This window comes from Sipha flava, unplaced genomic scaffold, assembly GCF_003268045.1.
Source record: "Sipha flava isolate LNK unplaced genomic scaffold, YSA_version1 107_pilon_pilon, whole genome shotgun sequence".
Lineage (NCBI taxonomy): Eukaryota > Metazoa > Arthropoda > Insecta > Hemiptera > Aphididae > Sipha > Sipha flava.
The window spans coordinates 1794011-1808022 of NW_020271724.1; the positions used below are offsets into that span (position 1 = coordinate 1794011).

Below are 14012 nucleotides of genomic sequence, written 5' to 3' on the forward strand. Positions count from 1 at the left end.
GACGTAATTTACCACCTTATGTTTTAGGACAAGAGCCAATAGAGGAGGTGGGAGAAGATAATACGAATATATTTCGTGTACCTGACAATTGGGATTGGAAAACAGATCCTGATCTAAAAGAACATAACAATATTAAACAAATACAACCGAAAATTATTGATTCGATGAATATATCGTCAACAAGTGGAACGCAAGGAGTTAAGCGAACAAACGATGCTTCGCCATCAACCACCGATGCAAAGAAGACAAAACTTCCTGGTACGGGGGATGCGAATGATGGTGACCCAGATACTGGGAATCCTAGCACTCAAAATGCTGTGTTGGATCGTCCAATTCCTAACACAACAGGACACATTATGGTATTTAGAAAAAATCACTCACTTATTAGCTACGGTGTGGCAAGCGTTCAGCTCACACTTGATGGATTTGCTTCTGAACGTGTGGGCACAACAGGTCTGATGTATTTACCGGTTGATAAACCATATTTTTATTTGTCACCATCAGAATTTAATAGTATTGTTTCCAATATACGAGGCGTAAGGGTTAAAGAAGTCAAAGTCAAAGTTGTCATGAGAAATCCGAGAACAGCATTTGAAACAAATGCAAGTACATCGACCTTGGCAACATTGAATCAGAATAAATTTATACAATACGCTCAAGGTTTAGTAAATAAAACCAGAGGATTTAACACTGTTTACAAATTCGAATCGGGAACAAATACCATGAAACCAACCAAAGTAAACACTGTTGATGATTCATTTGTTAAAAAAATAGTGTCTGCTATGTACGGAACTGACAAAGATGATTGGTTGAAACCAAATTGGAAAGAAGGTGCAACGTTACCGTGTTCACTTATGAATCTACCGATGCAATTTCCAGTTTATTACACAATGTACGCTAATAATGCTCAACACGATGGTAAATTAGGTTGGCCTATATTTAATCAACACGTAACTAAGTGTGATGCTAGTACCATGATTGGGAAAACTGTACTAAACTATTCGTATAAACCGAAAGTTAGTTTTTTAAGTGCACCGTGGACACCTGTACACAATGGTAGAAATACTACTAAAGGTACAAATGTTACGGATTTCATTGTAGCAAATACAGGACCAATGGTTATTCCCGATGTAACAACAGTCAATGCTCACACCGGTTTAATGCAAAGAAAACAAGTAAACTTTGAATTGTTGCAAAATTCACAATGGAATCAAATTTTTACGGACAATTTTGACCGTTATTCGGAACCATTAGAAATGAGTCAATACGTTAAACGTTCTTTCGGTGAATCCAACTATGGAACAGTTCAACCTTCGCTACACGTCGGAGTGTGTGCTGTACCTCAATTAACTACAACGAATGTAGATTTAGTACCAGATAAATTTTTTTTATTATAATCTCGTAAAAATGGTGCAGATATCCAATTATACAATCTAATTCTGCTTTGAAATGCACTCATACCAAAAATGGACAACATTTCATTAGTCAGTATAATTATTGGTGGACCTTGTAATGGGGCGTCACCTTGATATTTTACGTGTACTCTGGTAGTATCTCCCGCTAATAATTCTTTTAATTTTTCAATATGAACAGCTTCGTAATTTGGTTCATTCCAAAGAACTAACCTTTTACCTGCTGCTTCTTGAAAAGCAAATTGATTAGTTTTATTAGCAGTACCTATACTACCGTAATTTATAAAAAAAGCAGCAATGGGGTCAAAGAAAAAATTTTTACCAGCATTTGGTTCTGCATGTATAGCGATTGTATTTAACTTTGGAATTCTTTTATCGATAACGTTTAATAAGTCAGTTAAAAAAATATGAATATTTTCAGTGTTATTATTAAATTGATGACGTAATAATTTATCAGCAATTTCTAATGAAGTTTCTACGTCATAATAAACATCAGTTTGAATTCGATTATAAGCGTTAAAATATGGTTTTACTTTAGGATCGGAATAATAATTATCAAAATCTTTTAAAGTCCACCAATTTAATTTAGCACACCAATTCCTAATGTCACGTTGTGCATCTTTGCTATCAGTATACATCCAATTCAAATTTGTGTTATTAAAAAATTCTTTTATGTTTAAATACGCGTGTGGAGGACATGTCGGATATTCGTATAAGAGCTGAGATATCGTTAACGGACCGTTCTCCTCGCAAATGGGTTGGCTCGCCTTTTTGGAACTAGTTTTGCGTTTGGTCCCAGTTGTATTTCTTGTGTCATTGATTTCACAAGACACTTTGTTCTGTATACCAATGGATTGTTCGCACTGAACGTCGCACGACACCTCACTTCCGCTCCCATCCAATAGTCCTGTTTGTCCCGATCTACGATATCTCCTTTCCTAGTTACAAATAAGTTTTAATACAACACTTATTTATTATTTGTTCAATTTGCTCATTGGATAATAATTTATAAGTTTGTTTAATTTGTAACGTAATATTATTTGCTATATCTGTGTTTATTGGAGCGTGTACAAATGTACATTTTGAACATCTTTTATGATAAAATATATATTCGTTGAATTTTGACGATGCAGTAAAATCGAAAATATTAAAAATTTCTAGAAACTCAATGCTCGATGAACATAAATTACGCATAAAAATATAAGCGTCATTGTAATCTAAGTTCAAAACATTTTGAACTGCAGATAACATTGGAGAGTTATATAAAAGAGCAGTTGTATTCCATTTCAATGGAGTATTAGTAATCTTTTTTTTTGATAATGGTCTAATATAATTAATATAATAATTGTATTTGTTTAATTGCATAAAACGTTGTTTCAATAAATATTGCCTCAGTACATACCGATAAATGTTTATATCGATCACGTAATCGTTCATCTTCTGCGAAGCCACCAACTCCGTGGACGAATCTAGGGGCTTTAGATAGGTATCTAAGTATGTTGACGTAGTCGATTGGTTGGAGTTGACTTGCCCTAGTAATTCTGCGAAGTCTACGTCTTCCATACTTTGCCCAAGCTGTCGATCGTTGTAACCATTGGCATCTACAAGATTCATTTGAGTTGGGGCAGATGTGGGACACGTGGATATGATCTCCGTGACTTGAGTAGATAAACCAGTGCTTAGGTGGGTATCGCTCAATAAGTTTTTCAATTTCTTCGATTGCTCTATGAACTCCATCAGGTCCATCTGGCACAATGAGGGAAGAGACGTACTTGTGTATTCCTGACACAGGTTTACAATATATTGAACGTGCATATTGGTGTACGACATCTTCAAACTCTTCCTCAAATAGGTCAACATCTGCGTCATCTCCTCCGACTGCATAATCGCCAATTCCGTCCACCAAGTCTGTATATTTTGTGCTGTCCAACGAATCGGATGATAAAGAGTCTACACAAACATTGGACAATGTACTGCCCAAATAATCAAAAGGACCGCCGGATGAAATGTACCGTCGCTGTTGTTCTGGATTATTTCGCATAATCCCACCAATTGATCGTCCTCCGTTATTATATTCTTTCCCATTTTTTTCTCGCAGAAATTGAATAATTTCGTTACTGGCGTCTCTTTTAACAGATTCGTCATCTGTTCCGGAGTCTCCTTTTTCTTCTTCGATTGAGCAACGGTTTTTGTCGAGTTCTTCCTTTTCTTTGAGCCATCTGTACCATGTACTGCAGTTGATTCCTTGTTCTGTTCCATGTCGGATACTATTACTTCTGCGTCGCATAATTCGTTTTCATTTACAAAAAACATTGTATTAAAACTATATTCGAACACTGTAAGTCAGCTTTTTGTAAGTCTTACTGGTGTCGGTTTTATAACAAAATTATAACACTGTAAGTCAGCTTTGGGTAAGTCTTACTGGTGTCGATTTTGTTATACTGAATTATGTTTTCATTTTTTGCCTTTATATATGATTTGTATATCAGTAAATATATGTAAACAATTTATTTTATGCTTAGTAATCATAAAAAATAAACATTAAAAAATGTGATAAATACAATTGTACTAATAATTTAAAGTGTTTTATTTAAAAACAACTGATAACGCGTAACCTTTTACATGCTGGATGCTTGCTCAAATAATATTTCATATTATTTTACCGACGACGCCGCCGACGACAAATTGACCTTGGATTAAGTGATATTGTAATAAATTAATTAAAAGTCAATTTATCTTTTATGGGAACTCCTAAATATCAGTATTTCAAATACCGTAGACATGAGGTCAGGGCCGGATCTAGGGGGGGGGGGAAGTCGGGGATTTATCCGCGGGCGTAAAATTTTAGAGGGTGTAATTTTCGTAATTATTAACAACTAATTTGATATTTTTAACTTCGTTAAATACTGATATTAGGTTAAAACTCAATAAGTACGATTGTATATTGATTATAAGAACACAATTTATTTGAGTATTTGTTTATTAGTCTATAGATAGGGCGTAATTTTAACATTTTACCCGGGCGTAAAAATTCCTAGTTCCATGAGGTATTAGGTATGACGGCTTATACTTTATTATTTTTGATTAATATTTATTTGTATAGAGTTTAACGAACAATATTTTCTAGAATCAGTACAAAGCAAGTGGACTTTTTAATTACACGATTCACTACGTAGGTAATGTAGGTAGGTTTTTTAGAAAAAAAAATATGTAAGCAGAAAAATTATCTGAGTTTCATAATTTACATCCATATAAAAGATAAAATTAGATAAAGTAATAAATTCATAAAAACATATAAGTAAGCTAGAATTTTAGCAAAATATTTATTAGAATTGTTAAAGTTTGTTAAAAGTCGATTTTTCTAGAATAATTGAATTCTCAATTAAAATTATATTTTAAAATAACTTGTGTTGGGCGTGTAAAGTAGGTACTGAAGTGAGAATATTATAACAGAGTCTCCTTTAAGTCTGAATGTCACTATATTTTTCTTTTTCTTTAAATAAGTTAAAAAAAAAACTTTTTTCCAATAAAATAAATATTGTTAACTTTTTTTTAACGTATGACAAAAGGTTATAGGTAAGAAATAGTATTAACTGATAAAATAAAAAATTATTTCTTGTCTACTGTTGTCAAGACCGAATATGTGAAAAAAGTAAAAGTTATGAATTAAACAATTATCGTTTTTTTTTTTTTAAGTAGTCATTAATACAATGACTAAAGAATAAAGAAAGATAACACATAACGTTATTTTATTATTCTATAGCTATACAATTAGTATTTTATTCATATACATTAATCATGTTTTGTTGTTATAATATGTCCTAAAATATAATTCGATGAATAATGGTAATTATTATTAAGATGAAATACATCTTGAAAAAATATTTTATTAGTAAAACATTTGCCATTAATACAAAATTACATTTGTATTAAAAAGTAAGTTAAAAACTAAGTACTCACAAAAATAAATTGTCATTTTAAAATTTTATTAATTTAAATAGTATTATTATCAACTAATATGACTAATGATAAATATTGATTCCAATATTTTGAAAATTCTAAATTAGAGATGTTTTTAATTTTTTAGAAACTATTTATCACGATCATTATCTTATATTGAGTAGCTATTGGCTACTTAATATTACTATTAAATTAATTTGATTTCGTTAAGAAAAAAATTTTATTTTTATATTTCACTATATTTCAAAAATGACAAAACGTATAAACTTGAACCTGAAACTTAACATAGTAGTTTTTCTAATACTATAAAGATGTCTAATAAGAAACAATATTTTAAAAATCTTATTTTTAAGGAACAAAATAGTGTTGTGGTGTATTTATAATTTTTTTTAACTATTTTGATAACCTAAGAAGTATGTATAAAAATGAATATATATAATTTTTTTCACTTTTTGGAACCTTAAATTAACCTAGGATAATTTGCTAAATATTTTGGTTTTAATAAATCCGTTTGAGGTATATGTAAATGAATAGTATAAATAAATAAAAATAAATATTATTAGAATATAAGATAATTGTGTTTTTTAATTTTTTTTTTTTTCATCGAAGTATTAATTACTCTAATAAGAAACAATAAATTATCTCCCTGGCAAGGCCGGGTAATTTAGCTATAGTGTGTTATAAGATACCTAAAATTGTATTTAATATGCTTCAATTAAATAATTTACCTGTTTTTAAATATTTTTAGTTATAACTTACCTACAATTTATGTACAGATATCGTTCTGTGATATGAACATTATATTTTTTTTTAAAAAAAGTGTTGAAGTATAGATTCATTATTTTAATAGTACTAACATCACGAATAAATATTATTGAAATTATAAAAATAAATATCTATATCACATAATTATATTACATAACAAACGTAACGTTCGTGTTGTAACTAAACAAACGTGATGCTTTCACTCATCAGCAATACATACCTTTACGGCTGTACTGCTTCTTGTTTATTGTATATACGATATTGTACTCACTCATAGGCGCTGTTTGGACAGCAGCTTCTCCTACTAAAACAAAAATAAATTTAAACTCTCCAAAATAAATTCATCATGATATGCCAAAAAGCACCATAGTTTATGAAGAGCCGCTAAATCTACAATGATACTGGAATACCTCTAATAAGTGTCTGGATTAAAATCCTGTTCAAAAATGTCTACGCCAAGCTTAAAGACAGACGGAGCCCGCCATTACCAACTAGGAAGCAAAACCCGAAATAGATAATTGCTACCTTAACTGACCCAAGACATCCTCCAACGGATATTGATGAACTCTCATCAGAAGATGAACAATAGATTTTATCATTATTATCATTATATAAATATAAAAATAAACTAATTAATTGTAATTGTAATAACACATAATATGCTGAAACATCTTAAATATAATAAACGGAAAAAACAAAGTACCGCAGATCAAGTTTCTACAAAAATGCCACCAGTTCAATGTTCATCTACGTTTTTGTTGCTTTATTTAGCCAAGTTCCATTTATTTTACAAATATGTGTAGATATTTGTTTTGAGATTCCCAATTATATAATTCACTTCTTACAACATCGTATGTAGATCAATTCAATTGTAGTATTTATTATAACAATATGGGACCTAGGAGTAGGTAGTATTTCAAAATTAAATATACAATTTTTCCCAAGTATCATGATTATAAAATAACATTAGCTGCTGGTGAGGTTTTTCAGACACTTAGGTAGGGTGATAACAAATCAACACCAAATATTTTATATGTAAAAAAATGTAAAATGGGAGGAGGATAATTGTGGTATTCAGACAACGATTTGTCGTATGTATTATATATATATTATATATCGAAATAAAATAATAAAAGTTAAACTAGGAGTAGCTCGTATATTGGATATATTGAGTTAACTGCAATATAAATAAAAGCACCTACTTAGGAGAAGGACAATTACATTCTCTTCTTTAATTATTAGTATGCTATAATTCATAGTATAGGTACTTAACAGACAAACATATTATGTACGCTTTAGAATTATATGAGTAGGAGGTATAACATTGTATGCTCCTTTCATAAAATGTTGACCAATAAGACTATCAGACCTACACATAGACATAAACTGGAGGGGGGCAAGAAGGCAATTGCCCCCCTAGAATAAATTAGGAGGGGCAGTACCCCTCTGATATTTAACATACCTTGTTTTAAAATAAGTACAAAACAGCTGGTTATAGTTATTACTATACATTTTTTTTTTAAATCTTAATTTTAAATTTTCGCTTATCTAACATAATGTTAGAAAATGAATAATTTTATACAATAATATGTAGGTAGTAAAGCGGCGTTAAGCCTCGGACACCCTTTTCGTTAGATATGTAATTATATTTTTGCACCCCCTAATGAATTTCCAAGTTACGTCTATGGACCTACAGAAGGCATGTACATCATAAATATAAAAAAAAACGTTTCTTACCGTCTTTCAGAGTAATGTTTTTGTTTTTTCGAGCAAATTTACATTATCGAGTCTGCAATTCTGCCTCAAATGACTTTCGTATTTCTATCATATTTTTTTTTCTCGACAACGATACCCTTTCTAGATCGATGTAAATGTTTGAGAGTTTTATTCTGATTAGGCAATGATTTATGATGTATTGTTCATCACACTATTTTTTTATCTTAATAATGTATGAATATTTGTGTGTTTTTGATTCCGTTCCTCGGTTATACAACTTATTTTTATTAAATTACATCTATCTATATTTATTATTTGAACGAACGCATATAAATATAATTCTATGAAAAAATAACAACTATTTATGCTCACAGATAATGCCAAAAACTTGGAATGGTGGATCTGAACCCGGCTAAGGAACCAATGTTAGAAGATGGTCGGACAGCCCTGCACTATGCCTCGTCGATGGGCGACTGCAGTTCCGTTGCCGAATTACTGGCCACTGGATCTGTGGATGTTAACGCGCGAGACGCCGTCGGTTATTCGGCCGTGCAGATCGCCGCGGCCGAAGGTCATCTGGACGTGTTGCGACTGCTGCTACGACACAATGCCGACGTCAATTTACACGACACCTTGGTAAGTAACTCTGAAATACTATTTAATTTTATTGTAGGTAGGTCGCATATTATTATATGCAAGGTTGGATTTATGCGTAGACAATATAAACTACAGCCTATGGGCCTGAACCTTTACAGGGTCCTCATCACACATTCAACTATAAACAAAAAAAGCTATGCCTAATAATTAAATAATATAATTATGCTTGAACTTCACGCTTAATTATAAAGTTTGATCAACTTCGTTATACATTTGATATGAAAAATACACAAAATCGCAAACTATTTTCAATTAATGAAGTAGGATAGATTACACTGTTAATTCCAAAATCAGCTCAAGCTCAAAATATAGTTAATAATAATAATAATAATATGATATATATTTATAAAATATTTTCTTAAGCTATTAAATACAATATTTTCTAGTCTTAGAATTTTTTTATAATTAATTTTAGTTTAGTTTTTAATTTAATTTAAAGTCAAATCTGGTTTTATAAAATCAATCACGTTTCAATTGGTGAACAATCAACTGTAGTGAGCCCTATTTTTACTGATATATATTTTAAATACATAGTGCTGTATTGATATAGTTATATTATATTTTTAGAAAACGATTTGTATTTTATAGCACGGTAATACGGCATTGCATGAAGCCAGCTGGAAGGGTTACAGCAAAACGGTGGCGTTGCTCGCATCTTCCGGCAGTGATTTGAACCGCAAAAATTACGGAGGGTCATCAGCGTTGCATCTGTGTTGCCAGAACGGACACAATCAAAGCTGTCGGGAACTTCTACTTGCCGGATGCGACCCAGATGTCCAAAATAACGTAAGCTGAATGAATATTAATTTATATTTGTAATAATATACATTTATAAATACATTGTTCTTATTCAACAATAAGATTTAGACGTTTTCATACGATAATCCGGATACTCTGATGAATTATACATACTAGTGTTATTTATATTAATTAAATAAATTGTTTTTTTTTTTTTAATGTTATGATTCTTTTATTGTATTTATAACACTGATCGTCAGTATAATAAATAATAATACACATTCGAGTACTACAGTAATATACAACACAATGTATTGTTATGTTCCTGCTATTAGAGAAAATTAAATTACGAACAATTTAATAATCAACTCATTTATTTCTTGTATATGTATATTTGTAGTTCTTCCAGTCAATATTTTATATAATTTATCACTTGTTTAATCTTATTAATTCCATCAATTAAGTACAATATCATTTTATTTTTCAATGTACTTATGATAATTTTCACTATTACTTTACAAGAAAGTCAACCAATAGGACATAAACGTTTTTATGAAAATAATAAATATTTTAGTTTCACATTTCATAAGAAAAACCCCATTAAAAAAATGTAAACGCATTGGTATTTATTGTGGATACTAATTATTAAGCAATGCTTGAATTAGGAAAAATTAAGAAGGGAAGCTCACTCAATACAATGATTTAAAACTGTGTTCATAAAGGAATATTACTTGAAAAGAGTCGTGTGGGGCTTCGCTACCTCCCTTAACTACAAAGCCATAATGGCCTATGGTGTAAACACGAAATTTCACGTTAGATCTTAATCGTATAGGTCTTATACGTTTTAAAAATGTTTAAAATGAAGGCCTATTCAAATAAAATGCATGATAGGCCTGTTTAAGCCATTCACCACCACCTTACCTAAATGTTGTATACTACATTTCAGCTATACATATTTATAATATCCATAGATCTTATACGAATATGGTCTATGATAGTATCATATAAACAAACAATAAATAAAATATAAGACCATGCATCTGATATAAACAACCACAACAAGTAATAAAAGATAATAAACAATAAAAAATAGTGAAATTCATTGTATCGTTGATAACAATTTTATTTAAAATTTGAATAAAAAATGTTACGGGCTTAAATTTGGGGCATCCTCCGTCCCAGTAAAAAAATATAGTTGGGGTATGCAAAAAAGAAAAAAAAATAGTAGGGGAGCACCGTCCTCCTGCGCACCCTCCCCCTGCACAATTCAAGCACTGTTATTAGATATATTATGTGTTATGATTTTATTGATACATAATTTATATTTAAACCAATATATAAGACAATATATATAAATTAAATAGCAATAATAAAATTGAATTAATGTTTTTGCTATTTTGATATTTTACAATGTTTCAGTATGGTGACACTCCTCTTCACACTAGTGCCCGGTATGGACATGCTGGAGTACTAAGAATACTAATAAGTGCTAAAGCAAAAGTTTCTGAACAAAATAAAGTTAGTATTATATTTGTTTTCTTCAAACACCTATGAAATTTAAAGAATACCTATTTAAAATATGAGCTCTCAAACTAACATTTTGATTTAACATTTTGTGGGACAGAATGGTGATACGGTTCTACATATTGCCGCAGCTATGGCCAGGAAGAAATTAACTAAAATTATTTTACAAGCAAAATGTGATACTGCATTAAAAAATAAGGTAATTTAATAATTTTTTTTTATATATTTTATGTTATTTTTATTTAGTCCATTCGTGTGAAATATCCAAATGTAACGAAACATTTAAAAAACACAACTCAATTTATGTTGTAAAATAGAAAAATACTATTATGATTAAAAATTATAAATAAATATTTAAAAATACAAAAAATTGTTATTAATAACTAAATAAAGTAAATCCTCGAGACTAATTTATTTGTGTTATTATTATTTTACTTACATTTACATTATGAGATTTTTATCCAATATGCTTTTTAAATATTATCTTAATATTTTATCTCTTTATTTGGTTCTAGCAAAATGAAACGGCCAGTGACATAGCAGAACGCAAAAATTTGACTGATATTTTAGAAATTTTAAAGGATCCAATGTACAAAAAAAAAAGTAGCAGTTCTAAAATAAAAAAAGATTCAAAAGAAGTATGTAGATTATTAATTAAATTATTAAATACTAACTTTAATAATTGAATAAAACAATTTAGAGTAAAAAGCGAATCGATACAAGTATTAAAAAACAATGGTCTCCATATGGTTGTCATTATTTCCCGGATACCAAAGAGTTCCCAAAACCAAAATTGAACTCTTTGCCTGAAGATCCACTGCACGCAGGTGAACAATACTATCTTGATTTGGCTGGAAACATTAGAAAAGGACCAATTGGCGTGGGTTACACTTGTTATTGTGCACCGTTTTTCAAAGAATTAGAAGCTCGATTAGATCATAATACAAAAAAATTAAAACGGCAAATTTGTCGAACCGAAGACAATATCAACCGAAGATTATGTTCTGTAGAAAAACAACTAAAACGATCAAATGAAAAGCTTCAACAGGTATAAAAAGAAATAATTAAGTTTGCTTTATCATTTATAATTTATAATAACAGAAAATGATATCAAAATTTACTTGCACTATATTGAAAATTTATTTTATTTCTTATAATTTCTTCGGTTTAAAATTATTTTTGTTTTGTTCAATATGATACGATAATGAAAAACAGTATTTTTTATCAATTGTTTCAATGAAGTTTGAATTCAAATTTGATGTTTGCAGTCAGAATAAAAAACAGGTTTTTATTTTATTTGAAGATCTGATGTAAAAGTGTGCAAAGTTTTTGTATTTTATCCCTTAGTTACCCATTTTTTTTTTTTTATATAATCTTAATTTTTGTTTATCAATTAACGAATCGAAGAATTACATTTTATTTTACCATTTTATACAAACTGGTTTGTGTTTGATTAAACGGTTCAAACAATATATATAATGTTATAGTTAGTTATTTAAATATATCAGACGCATGAAAAAGAACCGTTCAATTTCAAGATGACAAATTACCGTGTCTACATATAATCGATATTCGCTGATCGAAACTCCTGATGAACTTGTTGTTAAAAACATGTATAAACACTGTTTGAACTTATTTTATGCAGGTGACCGAAGAGGTGAGCGACGACAGCGAGTTGGAGAACCGGTTTCGAACTGAATGTGCTATTGATACTACGGTCATGGACCCAAACTTGCGATGGCGACTGGATTATCTGACAGCTCGGCGTCATGATGATATACCGTGTAATGATTCTGGTTACAGTACCAAAATGTTTAGCAACTCGCAAGGCCCGTCGCCTTCATTATCTAGTAAGTGTGATTTTTGTAAAATTACTGTTATAAAAATCACTTTATTTATTACTAAAATGAATAGCTACCTCAGTGGCGTATAAAGAAAATACTTTCGGGAGGGGCTATTATAGACAGAGTTAAATTATCACTGCTATATAAGAATTACTAACAAGGTACAGAAGCTACTTATCTAAATTTAATTTACAGAATGTCCCAAAACGATTTGATAAACGCAATAAAATTTGTCTCAACTGATCACATTATCTATTAATATTATGAATTATTAAAACTTTTAAAATTGAAATTGGTTTACGATATTTTTATTATAATAATATAATCAATGAACTACCAAAATATATAAAACAACAAATTTTCTATGGTAAATAATGGGTGTAATGTAATTTAATAAATATATATACATATTTACATATATGTATATGTATAAGCAAGGTAAGTGAAGCCTACGCTATAGATTTCTGATTTTTTTTTTTTTTTTTTAAATGCGGGACATTATAAATCATAAATATAATATTTACTATATTTACATATGCGGCAACAATGGGAGCAGTGCAACACGATTGCGCAATTTTTCCTTTTTTGACCCGACTAATTACACCACAATTGATCCCTTTTTACTTGATAGAATCACAACACAATTGCGCACATAGGCGTGCGCAGACTTTATTCGCAGGTTATGCAATAAGAAATATAGGGCCCCTCACAAATAAATTTTCTAATCTGCCCTTAATTTATTTGCATTTTCTTTTAACGCATATAAGATTCAAGTCACAATCTAAGTTTTTGCATATATACTACTTAGCTTCTTTACTTCCCTTAGAATCTAAAATCACACATAGTTTTACAGTAGAATATTAAACAATGCACTGTAGAAATAAGTAGTTTGAAATTTGATTTATATTTATTAAAAAAAAAATGTATTATTTATTTAAGATCAAGTATGTACTATATTGAATGCTTTTGAATAATTTTAACATATTTATAATGTTGTTATTTTATGGAGAGTTCTTAAAATCTAAAGTTCAAGTCTTCTTTTTATCGGCACACATGCTTTGAATTCATCTATTACATCTTCAATATTGATTTCTGATGCCATCTTTTGTTCGATAAATATTAACATCAGTGAATCAATATGTTCTTGTAACATAGTGTTTCTAAGTTTAGACTTCACAATAGACAATTTGGAAAAGTCCCTCTCACACGAGCAGCTTGTCACAGGTATTGTTGCAAATTGTGTTAAAGCTTTATTGAAGTTTGAAAATATTGTTTTCCAGTCGTTTTCTGATAACCAATTCAGCCATACTAAAATTGTTTTATTTGATGACCCTCTAATAGAAGTTCTATCAGACATATTTGTAATGAGCTTAATTTTAGACTCAAATGTAGTATT

At 29.8% G+C, this 14012-nt stretch overlaps 2 protein-coding genes across 3 annotated transcripts in view; one reads left to right on the forward strand and one right to left on the reverse strand.

The window, feature by feature from the left end:
* Window positions 1-14012, forward strand: part of LOC112686117 (ankyrin repeat domain-containing protein 6-like) — a 34268-nt gene that overhangs the window by 18097 nt on the left and 2159 nt on the right. For both annotated transcript variants that reach the window (XM_025558260.1, XM_025558269.1), the window contains exons 2-8: window positions 8228-8489; window positions 9099-9296; window positions 10668-10766; window positions 10873-10971; window positions 11288-11410; window positions 11473-11820; window positions 12418-12622. In XM_025558260.1, the coding sequence (XP_025414045.1) occupies window positions 8247-8489; window positions 9099-9296; window positions 10668-10766; window positions 10873-10971; window positions 11288-11410; window positions 11473-11820; window positions 12418-12622 (1315 nt within the window). In that variant the 5' untranslated portion in view covers window positions 8228-8246. The remainder of the gene's footprint in view (window positions 1-8227; window positions 8490-9098; window positions 9297-10667; window positions 10767-10872; window positions 10972-11287; window positions 11411-11472; window positions 11821-12417; window positions 12623-14012) is intronic.
* On the reverse strand, window positions 1246-3863 carry LOC112686107. The gene is made up of 2 exons (XM_025558247.1): window positions 2815-3863; window positions 1246-2350 (listed from the first exon to the last, which is right to left on the reverse strand). The coding sequence occupies exons 1-2, from the start codon at window positions 3697-3699 to the stop codon at window positions 1343-1345; spliced, it is 1893 nt and encodes a 630-aa protein (XP_025414032.1). The 5' UTR covers window positions 3700-3863; the 3' UTR covers window positions 1246-1342.

What these genes read in the sequence shown, in the direction of transcription:
- LOC112686107 (XM_025558247.1), bottom strand. Translation starts at nt 3,699, where the DNA reads ATGCGACGCAGAAGTAATAGTATCCGACATGGAACAGAACAAGGAATC. An exon ending in ATCGATATAAACATTTATCG is followed by an intron (nt 2,351 to 2,814) that starts GTATGTACTGAG and finishes ATTTGTAACTAG; the next exon opens with GAAAGGAGATATCGTAGATC.